The sequence below is a fragment of the Acipenser ruthenus genome, chromosome 1 (assembly GCF_902713425.1).
Source record: "Acipenser ruthenus chromosome 1, fAciRut3.2 maternal haplotype, whole genome shotgun sequence".
NCBI lineage: Eukaryota > Metazoa > Chordata > Actinopteri > Acipenseriformes > Acipenseridae > Acipenser > Acipenser ruthenus.
Window position 1 is genome coordinate 81,228,822 of NC_081189.1, and position 14,808 is coordinate 81,243,629.

A 14,808-nucleotide genomic window follows, 5' to 3' on the forward strand; every position below is an offset into this window, starting at 1 on the left:
TAAAACTTGCAGTTAAACTTTAATGCCCTAGAAAAGTCAAAGAATTGCTGTACACATCATAAATTACAAGAAGCACAGTCTAAATCTTCATGTTTTTTATTGTAGCTGGGTTAATTGTGATCTATAATTGGTCTATCCAGGATACAAAAATAAAAGTTAGCATTGTGGACTTTAATAATGTAATTGTGGTTCATTATTCTGAAACATTCTGTAGTAATCACTGAATATGTGGACACTGTGTAAATGTGTATACAATCAGTGCAAAATCTCAGAATATTTTGTTTTAAAAAAAACATTTGATGTATTAACTGAAGAGATCTAGCCATACTGAAAGTCCTTGTATTCTAGAAAATTAAAGTGGAAAATCAGGGGAAACAAAGTTATTGTGTAACAAAAAAGTGTGTTTTAATTAGAAACCCACACTATGAAATACAAACTGCTTAAATGCTAGAAATAAGCTGATCGTAAAGGTGATTCCTGATCATAGTTTAAAGGTTTCAGAGACATTCTGCACCACTTGAAAGGTTGCTTGAATTGTCAAATCCCTGCTGACAGGGCAAGCCACACCTGCTGTGGATTAGTCTTGGGAAACATTGCATTTTGCCTTGGTCCCTCTCAGCAGTAACACTACCCTCCCTTTAGTTATGATTGACATACATATCCTACATTTGTGTAAACAAACTGCCTCTGTTACTACTCTGCTTCAAGGCATCTCATCCCAGATATCAATTGAAGAGTTGGGGCAAACGTTGCACTGGTTCAGACGGAACAAAAATCAGCCCCATTGTCACGGAGGGATGCGCTTTTAGCTCTGTGAATTCTACTGAAAAATGTTAAAAAGTGAAAATATCATGTTACCTAATATTACTGTTCGTTTGTATTTCATTTCTACCTTAACACAAACTTAATATACAGTGCCTTGCATAAGTATTCACCCCCCTTGGACTTTTCCACATTTTGTAGTGTTACAACTTGGAATTAAAATGGATTTAATTGGGATTTTTACCATTTGATTTACACAACATACTTAACACTTTGACGGTGCAAAATATTTTTTTATTGTGACACAAAAGTTAATTAAACAAAAAAAAGACATTTGTTGGTTGCATAAGTATTCACCCCCCTGGGTCAATACTTGGTAGAAGCACCTTTGGTAGCAATTACAGCTGTGAGTCTTTTTGGGTAAGTCTCTACCAGCTTTGCACATCTGGATCCTGCAAATATTTGCCCATTCTTTTTGGCAAAATTGCTCAAGCTCTGTCAAGTTGGATGGGGACTGTTGGTGAAAAGTAATTTTCAAGTCTAGCCACAGATTCACAATCGGATTGAGGTCTGGGCTTTGACTGGGCCATTCTAAGACATTCAGGTTCTTGTTTTTAAACCACTCCAGTGTAGCTTTGGCTGTGTGTTTAGGGTCATTGTCCTGCTGGAAGGTGAACCTCCGCCCCAGTCCCAGGTCTCTTGCAGACTGAAACAGGTTTTCCTCTAGAATTTCCCTGTATTTGGCTCCATCCATCTTACCCTCAATCCTGACCAGTTTCCCAGTCCCTGTCGATGAAAAGCATCCCCATAACATGATGCTGCCACCACCATGCTCCACCATGGGGTTGGTGTTCTCAGGGTGATGAGCAGTGTTGGCTTTGCGCCACACATACCGTTTTGCGCTAAGGCCAAAAAGTTCAATTTTGGTTTCATCAGACCAGATAACCTTTTTCCACATGTTTGCTGTGTCTCCCACATGCCTTTTGGCAAAATCCAAATGGGATTTGATATGGGTTTTTTTTCAGCAATGGCTTTCTTCTCGCCACTCTTCCATAAAGCCCAGCTTTGTGAAGCGTCCGGGTTATAGTTTTCCCATGGACGGTTTCTCCATCTCAGCTGTGGATCTCTCCAGCTCCTTCAGAGTTACCATTGGCCTCTTGGTTGCTTCTCTGACTAATGCCCTCCTTACCTGGTCACTGAGTTTTGGTGGACGGCCTTCTCTAGGCAGAGACGCGGTTGTGCAATATTCTTTCCATTTTTTAATAATGGATTTAACGGTGCTCTGGGGGATGTTCAAAGTTTGGGATATTTTTTTTATAACCCAACCCTGATTGGTGCTTCTCCAGAACTTTATCCCGGATTTGTTTTGATAGCTCCTTGGTCTTCATGATGCTGTTTGTTTAGATATGCTCTCTAACAAACTCTGGGGCCTTCCAGAAACAGGTGTATTTAATCTGAGATCATGTGACACTTTAATTGCACACAGGTGGACTCCATTCAACTAATTATGTGACTTCTGAAGGCAATTGGTTGCACCAGAGCTTATTTAGGGGTGTCACAGCAAAGGGGGTGAATACTTATGCAATCAAGAATTTTCAGTTTTTAATTTGTAGATAATTTTGAAAAATATGTAGATTTTTTTCCCCACTTCGACATTATGGACTATTTTGTGTAGATCAGTGACAAAAAATCCTAATTAAGTCCATTTTAATTCCAGGTTGTAACACTACAAAATGTGGAAAAGTCCAAGGGGGGTGAATACTTATGCAAGGCACTGTATATTTTCCTTATAAACAGCAAATATACCTGGGCATATTTTATATACATATATATGGAACACAGTCCGAACCACACACAAAACAGGAGGAGGAAGCCTATGCTTTTTATACAAAGCCTCAACCGTGCAGTGTAAGCCATTGGGCAGTTTCATTGACAGCAGCAGAAAGTTAGAGGCTCCAGAGCTCAAACCCCTAAAACTAGTCAAATTGTTCTATAGAGGCTACAACCCTGGGACCTCTACTATAAAATACAAACTGAAAACAAAGAACCTTATTCATAGGTAATGAATGCTGTATTTAAAATGCATACAGTACTGAACTGGACTTTTAACAATTGAACCTTGCAGGATTAATTATTGTAAACAAAAGTTGCACAGATCTATAACAATAAAAGACAACATGTCCAACATGTTAGCATATTACATCTATTTAATAACTTCAAACAGTATTTTACAAATACAGCACTTGAAATGAAATGAAGCACAATAGCATCACATTTATTTTTTTAAGTTCGTAAGCCTCGCTTATAAACAAACAACAAGTCTATATAACTAAGTCGGCCATAGAAATGGGGGCAGAACATGCATTCATGTGACAGCAACATGTGCTAGTCCAGTGCTAAATGCTGTCACAAGGTGTAGCTCACAAGGAAAGGCTATTTAGTTTCCCGCTTTTATCAGCACCCTTCCCTTTGAAGTAACTGAGGCTGAGACAGACAGGCACTGCTGTGCTTTGCACTAGAGAAATTATTAAGCAGGCTTTGTAGCTGAATCAGCCAATTGAATGGCTGGCCACTCCTCCCAGCATCAACACAGTGTATGGCCAGGGAGATAGTTCATGGGTCACTCCCTTCCTCATGATGTCATCATCCATTAGTCAGATATATTATTCCCTGAGGGTGAGGAGGTGGACAGAATTAGTAGCTGTATTTAAAAAGCATGACCATCATACTTTGACAATGGCATACGTTCAGTGAGGGTATGGGGAAGTGTGTATTATTATTATTATTATTTATTTCTTAGCTGACGCCCTTATCCAGGGCGACTTACAATTGTTACAAGATACCACATTATTTTTTTTACATACAATTACCCATTTATACAGTGGTTTTTTTTTTTGTTTTTTTTTTACTGGAGCAATCTAGGTAAAGTACCTTGCTCAAGGGTACAACAGCAGTGTCCCCCACTGGGGATTGAACCCACAACCCTCCGGTCAAGAGTCCAGAGCCCTAACCACTACTCCACACTACTGCCCTACTGTAGTTTCAAAAAAACTTGCAGCATAATTATTAGTGCAATAATTTGGATACAATTAAAAAATACAACACTAAGCTGTTTCATTTTTTCCATAAAAGAAGGACGTAACGAAATACAAAGCTTCCTTGAATACTTTGTTTTGTGTTTTATGATTCTGATTAACTGTCACATACTGAACATCTTGCTAGGTAGGCTATGTAAAGCATCATACCGTGAACTAAAATAACATCACAAAATGATAAACAATCACTTCCATACCTAGAAAACTCTCAAATCACTACAAAAGGTAAATGTGAAATAAAAGCAACATTGAAAGTGCTGTGTGGAAGGAAGCAGTAGCATGTTCAAATCTAGCAAACATGCAGTACATTTTCAGACAGCTAGAAAATAGTTTTTTTTTTTTTTTTTTTTTACTTTGAGCAAATTTCAAGAAACTTAAAATATACATAAAACAGTGGGGTATATTCACGGGATCTAACATTGGTTCATCTCAATACTGCCACTGTTTGGGTAATTCAGGCCAAGGTTATACAAATCAATCATCTACTGTAACCATGCATTGTAGTCTTTGCAGGGTGTTTGTTTGTCTTGTAAAATGTAAAATATGTACTGGATGTTGGTTTTTTTTTCAACCTTTTTTTGGACATGAAAGCAATTTATATTTGAGGTAATAACACGAGTTTGCACATTACAAAAGCGGCTTTGCGATAGCAGCTTTGCCCGCAGTAAGCCTCTGCAGAGTTCATATAAATGGTCACAGCAAGTTGGTACATATTGGAATTAAGGAGCAGAGGACACTAATATGTCCTCTGTTACACTGCTGTGGAACACACACCTGCTGTACTAGAGGAGAGGCTAAAAGGCTGGATGGTGTTTGTTCACTGGAGCCAAACTACAAAATGTCTTCCTAATTGATACTTGTTCGATAATGAGATTCAATTGATTCCTAATTTGGTAACTTTTTTGTTATACACACACAGCCTACATCTGTAAGCAATGATGTGTCAGATTAGACTTGGAGCAGATGCAATCCCCAATAAATGGCACAGAAGCATGTAAGTGAATTGCTGGAACTGGTGCAGCAAGGGCTCCCTGTGCTTGTGCACGAGATCCTGTGACTCAGGAAACCTTTAGATATAAAGTGGGCTCCAGCAAAATAAAAATAAAACATCTTCTTCACTTATGCTTGTAGTTTTCAGTAAATATTTATGAAACCAAAAGTTACAAGAGCTAAAATGCACTCATTTTAATATACTGTAAAAAATACTATATATATATATATATATATATATATATATATATATATATATATATATATATAGCAATAATTGGGTACAATTGCTGAATATACTTAAAATTGTAATGATGTTAAGTAAAAAAAAAAAAAAAAAAAAAATCAGTAGTGAGAACGGGACCCAAGCCATTTAACATCTTCATTTACTGCTACTCTTGCACTTTAATAGCTATTTTATTTTAAACACATATTCCAAAAAAATATTAGTTCATTAGTACTGAAGCTGGGTACATACAAAATAATTTGTCTTGTCTCTTTAAATTAAACTTTTCATTAAAAAAAAATAAAAAAAATAAACATTGGGAGGTTGAATATCTGAAATGTCTTTGATATATTATTCATCACATCCTATTTCAAAGAAACAAAGAAAATACTTTGAATGCATTTATTTAGAATTAATTGGTCAACAGAGGGCTGTCTATTCCTCAGGTTCTGTTTTGCAGTATTCTTCCTACATGCCTGATTATCACTGTGTTTATCTGCCTCAGTATAACTAAATGCCCCTAATTAATTTTCCCTTCTGTTTGTGGGAGATTAATAATTTCAATTGAACTGTCATTTATAACTGACATAACCTTTCTTTTACCTAAATTATATAATTAGCATTTCTGTCTTACAGACTGAAGCTGTGTAAAAATGTCATATTTGACATTGCCATGATTCTTTCTGCTATTGCAACGTTTACCATCAATGGTATAAGCTAGATCCTGTATTATACCGTTTCTCTGTACTGTAACAGTAAATTATGCAAAATGACATTAAGACTGGACTGTATTACAATTGGATTAAAAACGGTACTTTAAATATAATTATAAATCCTCAGTACATCCATATCCAATCAGGATGAGACCTTTTTTTGTATGGAGAACCGGACATGCAGGACTGTACATTGCAAAACTAACAGATACTGCAAAAAATGGAGTGCAGCCTGTCCCTTAATGAGTAAGTAGTGGGGTTCCGAAAAATATAATGTTTAAAGCCCCACATGTTGCTACAACTGTTCAAATAATGTGCCTGTAATTTTTCTTTTCATTGTTAACATACAGTTTTAGAACTGTGGCATAAAAAAATCTAATATTACAGAACAAAATTGCCATGTTAAGCAGCTTGGTGTGAATGTTAATCTTTGAGGTTTTCATTATTTTAATGTTATTGCCTATTTAATTTCCTAGAACATGAGTTATATAGGTCTGCATTGCATTTTGAAAGGGTTTACATAAATGTAGACACTTATTTTATAAGGGACATTCACTTTAAGAGAAACATTATTTCCGAAATAATTTTAAAATATGGACCTTCTCTGTGATGCAGAGTCCATTAAAGTTATAGCAATTTGTTTTATGAATTGGTTTTCAGTTGACAGGATGCTACTGCATTGTTGAGTTAATCGCACACGTATTCAGTGTGATGTTTGCATAAGGTTTATCATCTATTTTTAATCATGCCTTCCGTATTCGGGGAAAAATAATGATTTTGAAAGTTTGAAGAATATTACAAACAGTACTTATTTTTGTTTTGTAATATTGGGTGCACCCCCTTTAAAAAATAGCTCCTGTAACTTGATTAAACACTTTGTTACACTATCATTTCAGGTCCTGTAATTTGGGAATGGTATACCTCTATATGGCCTACACTGAAGTACTCATGAGTGTGTGCTTCTCTTTCAGAATGGACTCAATGCTTTACACCTGGCAGCCAAGGAAGGTCACATGGGCCTGGTTATTGGGTTACTGGAAAGAGGCTCGGTTGTCAATTCAGCTACCAAGGTAACATTTTACATTTGTATAGTTTTTTGTTTTTGTTTTTTGGTAACACTTAATCAACAATACCCTGGCAAATTAGCTAGGGATCAGATAAGTGCTTTATAAAGAGTCAGTTTTACTAAAGCAAAGTTACAGTATAATAACACCAGAAGGCAGCAGCCGTATGAAATTAGTTGAGTTTTCTAACTTTTAGTACATGTTTTACTTGGTATAAATGTTACAGTAAAAGTCTGAATATTGGCAAATCAAGATTTACTGGTAAATGTCAACATTTACCAAGTGAAGCAGTAAATGTCCAAAATAAACATGATAACGCTTTATTTCGGACATTTACCTCTAAATCTCAAGAATAACGAAGTGCCTTTACCAATAAGCTTTCGGTAAATATCTGAAAAGCAATATATGTCTTCATAACTCTGGCCATTTACCACCTTACTTGCTAAAAGTTGACAGTTACCAGTAAAACTTAAGATTTACCAGACTCAATCTTTTACTGTAACAAACATGTTTACTGATCAAATGCTTCCCATTTTATTTTACATAATAGAAAGGAAACACAGCCCTGCATATTGCATCCTTGGCAGGTCAAGAAGAGGTCATCAAAACCCTGGTAAAGCAAGGAGCTGACATCAATGCACAGTCTCAGGTAAGAAGTGATGTTTTTTTAAAAAAATATTTGGAGGTTAAAGAACAGAATGTGTCAAACTTGTACGAAGTGGCTTTTTAATTCTGAACCAGCTACATTGAAGGTAAACACAGTATACATTCTTATTTAATCCATTAAACAAAAACCTTTTTATAACATTAATATATCAATACAAAATTGAATACAATAATCTAAGTTATTTTTTTCTTTTTTAAAGTACATTTCTATAAATAAATTATGTCTATAGAATTTAATTCACTCATGAATATTTAATTATTCAGTCTTTTTACAATTTTGTATTAGTTTCAAAATTGTACAGATAAGAGCTGGTGTTTTAATTTGATTTAGACTTTACTTGCATAAAACCAGACAATATATTGATATGAAAGTGCTATAGAAGAGAAGGTCCAGGAAACTTCTTTGGCGTGCAGATTACAGAACATTTGCACGTTATCTCATTCACAGAGTGTTGTGAGAATGCTGAACCCCAGTGAGGATGTAATTGCTATACTGTGGCAATTATATGTAGTTTGTAGCCGCTACGCTACTGGAGGATTTTCACCTCCAGAAATTAAATTTTGGAGTACAGATTCTTTTATATTTGGGGGAGCAGCACCAGTTCACATACCAGGGAGACAGTAATAGTAATTGACAATTGTATTTTGTTCAGATGCCAATAAAAACTGTTCAAAAGAGAGAGCCACTTCAAGAAAATAAACAAAAATAATGAAATAATTAAAACTAAGCCCTAGCACATACAATAACATTTCTAACCAAAACCTATTAAGATAATAGAATACGAGTCCCAGGCAAATCGGCGGTCAGCGATTGTCCCCAATCTGGCAATCCATGGTTAGGCTGCTTCCAATCTCAGCAGGGGCAGGGAGTCGGGTGTCTCGTTAAAACTATTAAAACAACAACAATAAAACAGCAGCGTTGTAATCTAAAAGAGTTTAAAAAAAAAAAAAAAAACACAAGCGCAAGCAAGCAACATTTAAAAACATGGTAAACTAATTCCCAAGCTGTTGAAATAATAAAATTGCACACTGACAGCTTCATGTAGCCTTGCTGCAGCCCACAGTTTCCCTGCGTCTCGTCTGTCCGTCTCGTCTGTCCATCTGTCTGGTGCCACAGCAGCTCCGCTATCATGTGTGCACGTCTCAGCAGGTATTAATCTCTAGGTTAAACCGGTGTCAATCGCTCCACGGTAAAAACCCCTATCGAGTTTCGTTGCTGCTATTTCTGCTACTGCCACTTGTATCTGTCAGCCGTTGCTCTCTCTAATGTTACAGTGCGCGCTTTTTAAAAGGGAGACCACCTCTCACACAAGCAGCTTCAGCTGCAGGTAATTAGAGCAAGTGTTTATAATTTCAATTGTCAATAAGCTCTTGTTAGTCCAGGGAAAACTTTCTCAATTTACATGCAACAACAACAACATAAAAAAGCAATCTATTCAAAAAATACAAATCAAAGTCACACGTGCAAATAATATAATAGTGATTAAGTGTTTTAGAATAGAAAGAAAAAAAAAACAAATGTGTTTAAATAACTAGACTTGTCACCCCTGGTTTGTCATCAGTTTGTTGACAGGGTACAGATGTAAAATTATTTGTTAGAGCAAAGTGTTGCATTATTTTATATCAGTGAAACAATACAATAGGCTATTTTCTCCAACTTGTCATTAGCACTTTTTTTTCTGAAAGGAAAAAACACCTATAACAAAACTAAAACACATATGAAACAATGTAATACTATCATCAAGTCCAAAAAGTCTGATTTCTGGTTTGATAACTTCATTGGGTGTGTATATATGTTTTTTTTTTTTTAATGAAAAGTGAACAGTTTTGAGAATTTAACCCAATGTACACTATTATCTGATCATAATGGAAAAGAGGCATATCTTTTGTGAATAATTCCAGGTTTATTTATGTATTTATTTAAAGAGATGTTTGATGATACTATTTCAGGATAAGTTGAGTATCAGATATGTGGCTTCCTACTATCAGCTGGAAGAGACAACAGTGATGGGTTGCTGAGATGTTTCTATGATCTCTGTCACAAAACTAACCTTTTAGGTGATGACGAGACACAATAAATCACCCTCCAACACTTCAGTAAGAATATCACATATTGAATCAGTTGTATTATATCACATCTGAACCTGAAATCTGCTTAAGGAATATTAAACAGTACTGTAGTAGACACTACTGACCCAATCTACAGTTTATTGAAAAGGGCAGTGCAGTGATACAAAAACCAGCAGTTAAACTACACTAAAACTGCAGTTTAAATTCTTTATTAATCTTAAAGGTGCAGTGCCCTATATATATTTTTTACATATTTTACATATTTAGAAGGAATGTCTCGCCCATTTATAAAGTATTAGTTTTATGTGGGTTTCTTAATTAATGCTGTACTGTAAGTATACAAAAAAAGCAACAGTATTTAAACAAAGAGGAAAAAGGTGTGTATCTGCAACAAAAATGACCTTAGATTAGCAAACAATGTCTGGCAGAGTGCATAATTCAACATGATTGTAGGTCAGTGGAGGTTTGAATTGCAGCTACAGTTCTTATGGTGTGGTTAAAAAATCTGCTGTAGTTGGCAGGGAATAACTTAATTTACAACCATGGGGGGGGGTTGCTTAAAATTGATCTGTTTATTAATATATAAAATATTGATCTCTATTAACTCTCTGTGTTCATTGACTACACTGATTGAACATAACGGACATGTTCAATCAGTAACCTGGACTGTGTTTTATACTGTATATTAATCTTTTTTTGGGATAGCTCTTCCAAAAATGATCACCATGGTGCCCCAAATACACAATGCATCATAAAAAGCACTGTGCTAGAAATAGATTTTATCCTTAAGCTGTATGAGTCACCTTTTCAGCTGATTTGAGGTGGTAAAAAAAATGCTTGTTGGAATGATTACAAAGCCAGGCGAACTCTATTCAGTTTTGCAGACTGTTGCTTTAAAGTAGCACATTCATTTCTCTCAGCCTGTAGTTCCATTTGATCAATGATTTTGCCAAGACTGTTACCAAGAGAATTACATTCTTTCACTTGTCAAGCACATTTCTCAGAAAAAATACCTGACAGTTGTTTTTGAAGGATAATAGACATGCCAATGGCACTGACAAAGCAAATAATCTCTTTGGCTTTAATAATTTTTCATAACCAGTTAAACACTAAAAATATTTTTCCATCTTGAACATTATAGCTCATTATATCACTGCACTAGTAACTTTCTTTTTAATTCTAAAACAAACAACAACAGCATAATTGCAAGTGTTTTCTGCGTGTCATAGTGTATCACTGGACTGGTTGTTTTCACCTGCGTCCATCACACACTTGTTTCTGCTGCCTCCGATTAAGGATAGCTACTGATTCATCTTCCCTGCCGGTGTGAGTGGCAATCGTATAAGGACATTGGGAAAGAACATTGGTTGTTTTGTGGCTGTTCTGGGGTGTTTCTGTGTTGTGTTATTTTATTAATTAGTTAGTTGTGTATTTTAAATGTTTTTTGTTCTGCCATTTCTCTCCGTATCCTTATTTTTCTTTTTCCTTCTTATAAGAAACATTTCAACATTTTTAATATAGTATTTTTATATTTAGTTTCATTTCTGTAAGTCGCCTTGGATAAAAGCACTTGCTAATAATAATAATAATAATAATAATAATAATAATAATAATAATAATAATAATAATAATAATAATATTTATTTATTGCAATCCAAAGCTGAACACAGTTGAAACTATACATAATGGTTGAAGCAGTTGGCTTAGTGATTAAGAAGAAAGCCAGGGCTGGCCATTTCGACACCAATTCCTTCCTAAGATTTCCCCGGGGTCAAAAGCTGATATCTGGGAGGATCTACAGCATTGATTTTTTGCTGAAAAAAAAAACAATTAAAAAACAAAGAAGATTTAGAGTAAAGGATGGGGGGGGACACTGAACTAGCTCATCAGTAGTTAAACAGTACAGTACAAGAGTATGGATACAAACAACAGAGTATAATTGCACAGTAATTTAAGGCATGGAATTTGGACAATCTCTGTCCAAATTCCATGTGGGGGTCCACAAGGCCACAATAAAATCAAGTTAATTCTGTTACTGTTCTCATATTATATATCTATATATCTCTATCTCTCTCTCTCTCTCTCTCTCTCTCTCTCTCTCTCTCTCTCTCTCTCTCTCTCTCTCTCTCTATATATATATATATATATATATATATATATATATATATATATAGGACTTTTCCACATTGTGTAGTGTTACAACTTGGTATTAAAATGGATTTAATTGGGATTTTTACCATTTGATTTACACAACATACTTAACACTTTGAAGGTGCAAAATGTTTTTTATTGTGACACAAAAGTTAATTAAACAAAAAAAAGACATTTGTTGGTTGCATAAGTATTCACCCCCCTGGGTCAATACTTGGTAGAAGTACCTTTGGCAGCAATTACAGCTGTGAGTCTTTTTGGGTAAGTCTCTACCAGCTTTGCACATCTGGATCCTGCAATATTTGCCCATTCTTCTTGGCAAAATTTCTCAAGCTCTGTCAAGTTGGATGGGGACCGTTGGTGAACAGCAATTTTCAAGTCTTGCCACAGATTCTCAATCGGATTGAGGTCTGGGCTTTGACTGGGCCATTCTAAGACATTCAGGTTGTTGTTTTTAACCACTCCAGTGTAGCTTTGGCTGTGTGTTTAGGGTCATTGTCCTGCTGGAAGGTGAACCTCCGCCCCAGTCCCAGGTCTCTTGCAGACTGAAACAGGTTTTCCTATAGAATTTCCCTGTATTTGGCTCCATCCATCTTGCCCTCAATCCCAAGGGCGTAGGTTTGGTTTGAACATTGGTGGGGACACAATTATTTAGGGGGGCGGAGTCGTGGTTGCTAGGGGGGTTCGGGGGCATGCCCACCCGGGAAAATTTTTTTTAGGAGGCAGCTGTTAAATGGTCACTTGAAATGAATGCTGGACATAAATGGAGGACAATCTGATTGACATGAAGTTGGCTGGTATACACTTAAAACACTATGATAAAGTGTCCGTCCTGGAAGCTGGTTTGACATCCCTGCTATAGAATTACTAATAACCTGAATTATAACCTATCCCAGCCTTACTGTAAGCTACCAATACCCCTGGCGCTACAAGCATGAGCACATACACGCTCACGTGCTCTGCCTGCCTCTCCTGTGTCTGTGCTGCTGCTCGTACCTGGGTGCATTGCTTCATTCACCTGATAAAATAATAAATTAATGCATGCCATATAGAGAGAAAATATATGGCTATGCTAACTTTATTTGCTGAGTATTACTATACAGCATTAGCCTACTATCATATCACAATGTGCCTCAAACAATAACATATCTCAAAACTGAGTCTAACACTTTCACTGTTATAATCACAAAGTCATTACAGACCTCACCTGCGACCCTGTTGCTCCACCTGCCTCTGTACTGCTTTTACCAGGTTGCACTGCTTCATTTGCCTGATAAAATGATAAATTGATGCATGCTGTTTAGAGAGAAAGTATGACTGCTAACTTCATTAGTAAATTATTTTTACTTTTGCTATGAGAATCATTATCAATTGTGTTTATTACTTTAACAACATCTTCCTACTTACACTTTGACTTTTTGTAAAAAAAAAAAAAAAACTTCCTTACGTCCATCTTTCTTTTTTTGGCTGCCATTATGCTTTAGTCACCTAAAGCCAAATTGAAGTGATTAGATAACCTTAGTTGGTTGACGATATCAAAACATGCTCACTCTCTCTCTCTCTCTCTCTCTCTCTCTCTCTCTCTCTCTCTCTCTCTCTCTCTCTCTCTCTCTCTCTCTCTCTCTCTCTCTCACACACACACACACAATGATTTAGCTGTGAAACAAGCTAGCTAGCCACCAATGACGTGGGGTTAGCAGCTAGCAATGGGTCGCTAACGTAATAAACCTACTTACCTACCCATTAGGTAGGTAGGTAGGTTTATTCTCTCAAACTATGTTGCTCACGACCTGACAATACCTTCAGCCCCAGCACATGGCTTTCATTCAGTCAGTGGCTCACACTCATATCAGACTGACCGGCAAGAGGCAACTTCAGATGAGCGTCATTCCAGAGTCCAGCCTAAGCCAGCGATTCCCATCCTTGTTTTACTCACGCCCCACTGGAATTACTTTTTATATCAGTGTTACAGTGATGCATTATGGAATTTGTAGTTTTCTTATCTGCTAATTACACCCCAAAACACCACCAAACACCTACACATCCCAGGGTGCCATTCTTTTCAAAGCTACCGGTATCTCTTTTTCTCTCTTTAATAACTCGCTGCACTCAAAGGGCGAAATCGGTAGTATTGTTTGGCACGTCACTGTTATTATTACTAGTACGTTATTATTCAAACGTTCACCGCCCCCCCTGGAAGGTTTCACGGCCCACTCGGTTGAGAACCTAGGGCCTAAGCCAATCAAATTAGCGTTGTTTTTTATTTTATTTTGGAGGAGGGAGGAGCAACCAGGGGATCTTGAGAGAGTTAACCCTTTGTGGAGCGGATAAAATGACTTGACAAAAGACGTTTCAGATTTATCAAAATTATTGGTAGGGACAATTCAACGGTCCCTTGACATTGGTAGGGACATGTCCCTACCGTCCCTAGCTAAATCTACGCCGGTGCTCAATCCTGACCAGTTTCCCAGTCCCTGCTGATGAAAAGCATCCCCATAACATGATGCTGCCACCACCGTGCTCCACCGTGGGGATGGTATTCTCAGGGTGATGAGCAGTGTTGGCTTTGCGCCACACATAGCGTTTTGCGCTAAGGCCAAAAAGTTCAATTTTGGTCTCATCAGATCAGAGAACCTTTTTCCACATGTTTGCTGTGTCTCCCACATGCCTTTTGGCAAAATCCAAATGGGATTTGATATGGGTTTTTTCAGCAATGGCTTTCTTCTCGCCACTCTTCCATAAAGCCCAGCTTTGTGAAGCGTCCAGGTTATAGTTGTCCCATGGACGGTTTCTCCCATCTCAGCTGTGGATCTCTCCAGCTCCTTCAGAGTTACACCACAGGGATCAGGATTAGGTTCTCTGCTATTCCTGATCTACATTAATGATTTAGATTCTGGTATAGTAAGCAAACTCGTTAAATTTACAGACGACACAAAAATAGGAGGAGTGGCAAACACTGTTGCAGCAGCAAAGGTCATTCAAAATGATCTAGACAGCATTCAGAACTGGGCAGACACATGGCAAATGAAAATTAATAGAGAAAAGTGTAAAGTATTGCATGCAGGCAATAA

General features: G+C 36.8%; 1 protein-coding gene across 1 annotated transcript in view; it reads left to right on the forward strand.

Moving 5' to 3' along the window:
- LOC117421068 (ankyrin-2-like) overlaps positions 1–14,808 on the forward strand; it is a 137,687-nt gene that overhangs the window by 27,986 nt on the left and 94,893 nt on the right. Inside the window, 2 exon segments of the mRNA XM_059030808.1 lie at positions 6,758–6,856; positions 7,401–7,499. Of these exon segments, the coding sequence (XP_058886791.1) occupies positions 6,758–6,856; positions 7,401–7,499 (198 nt within the window).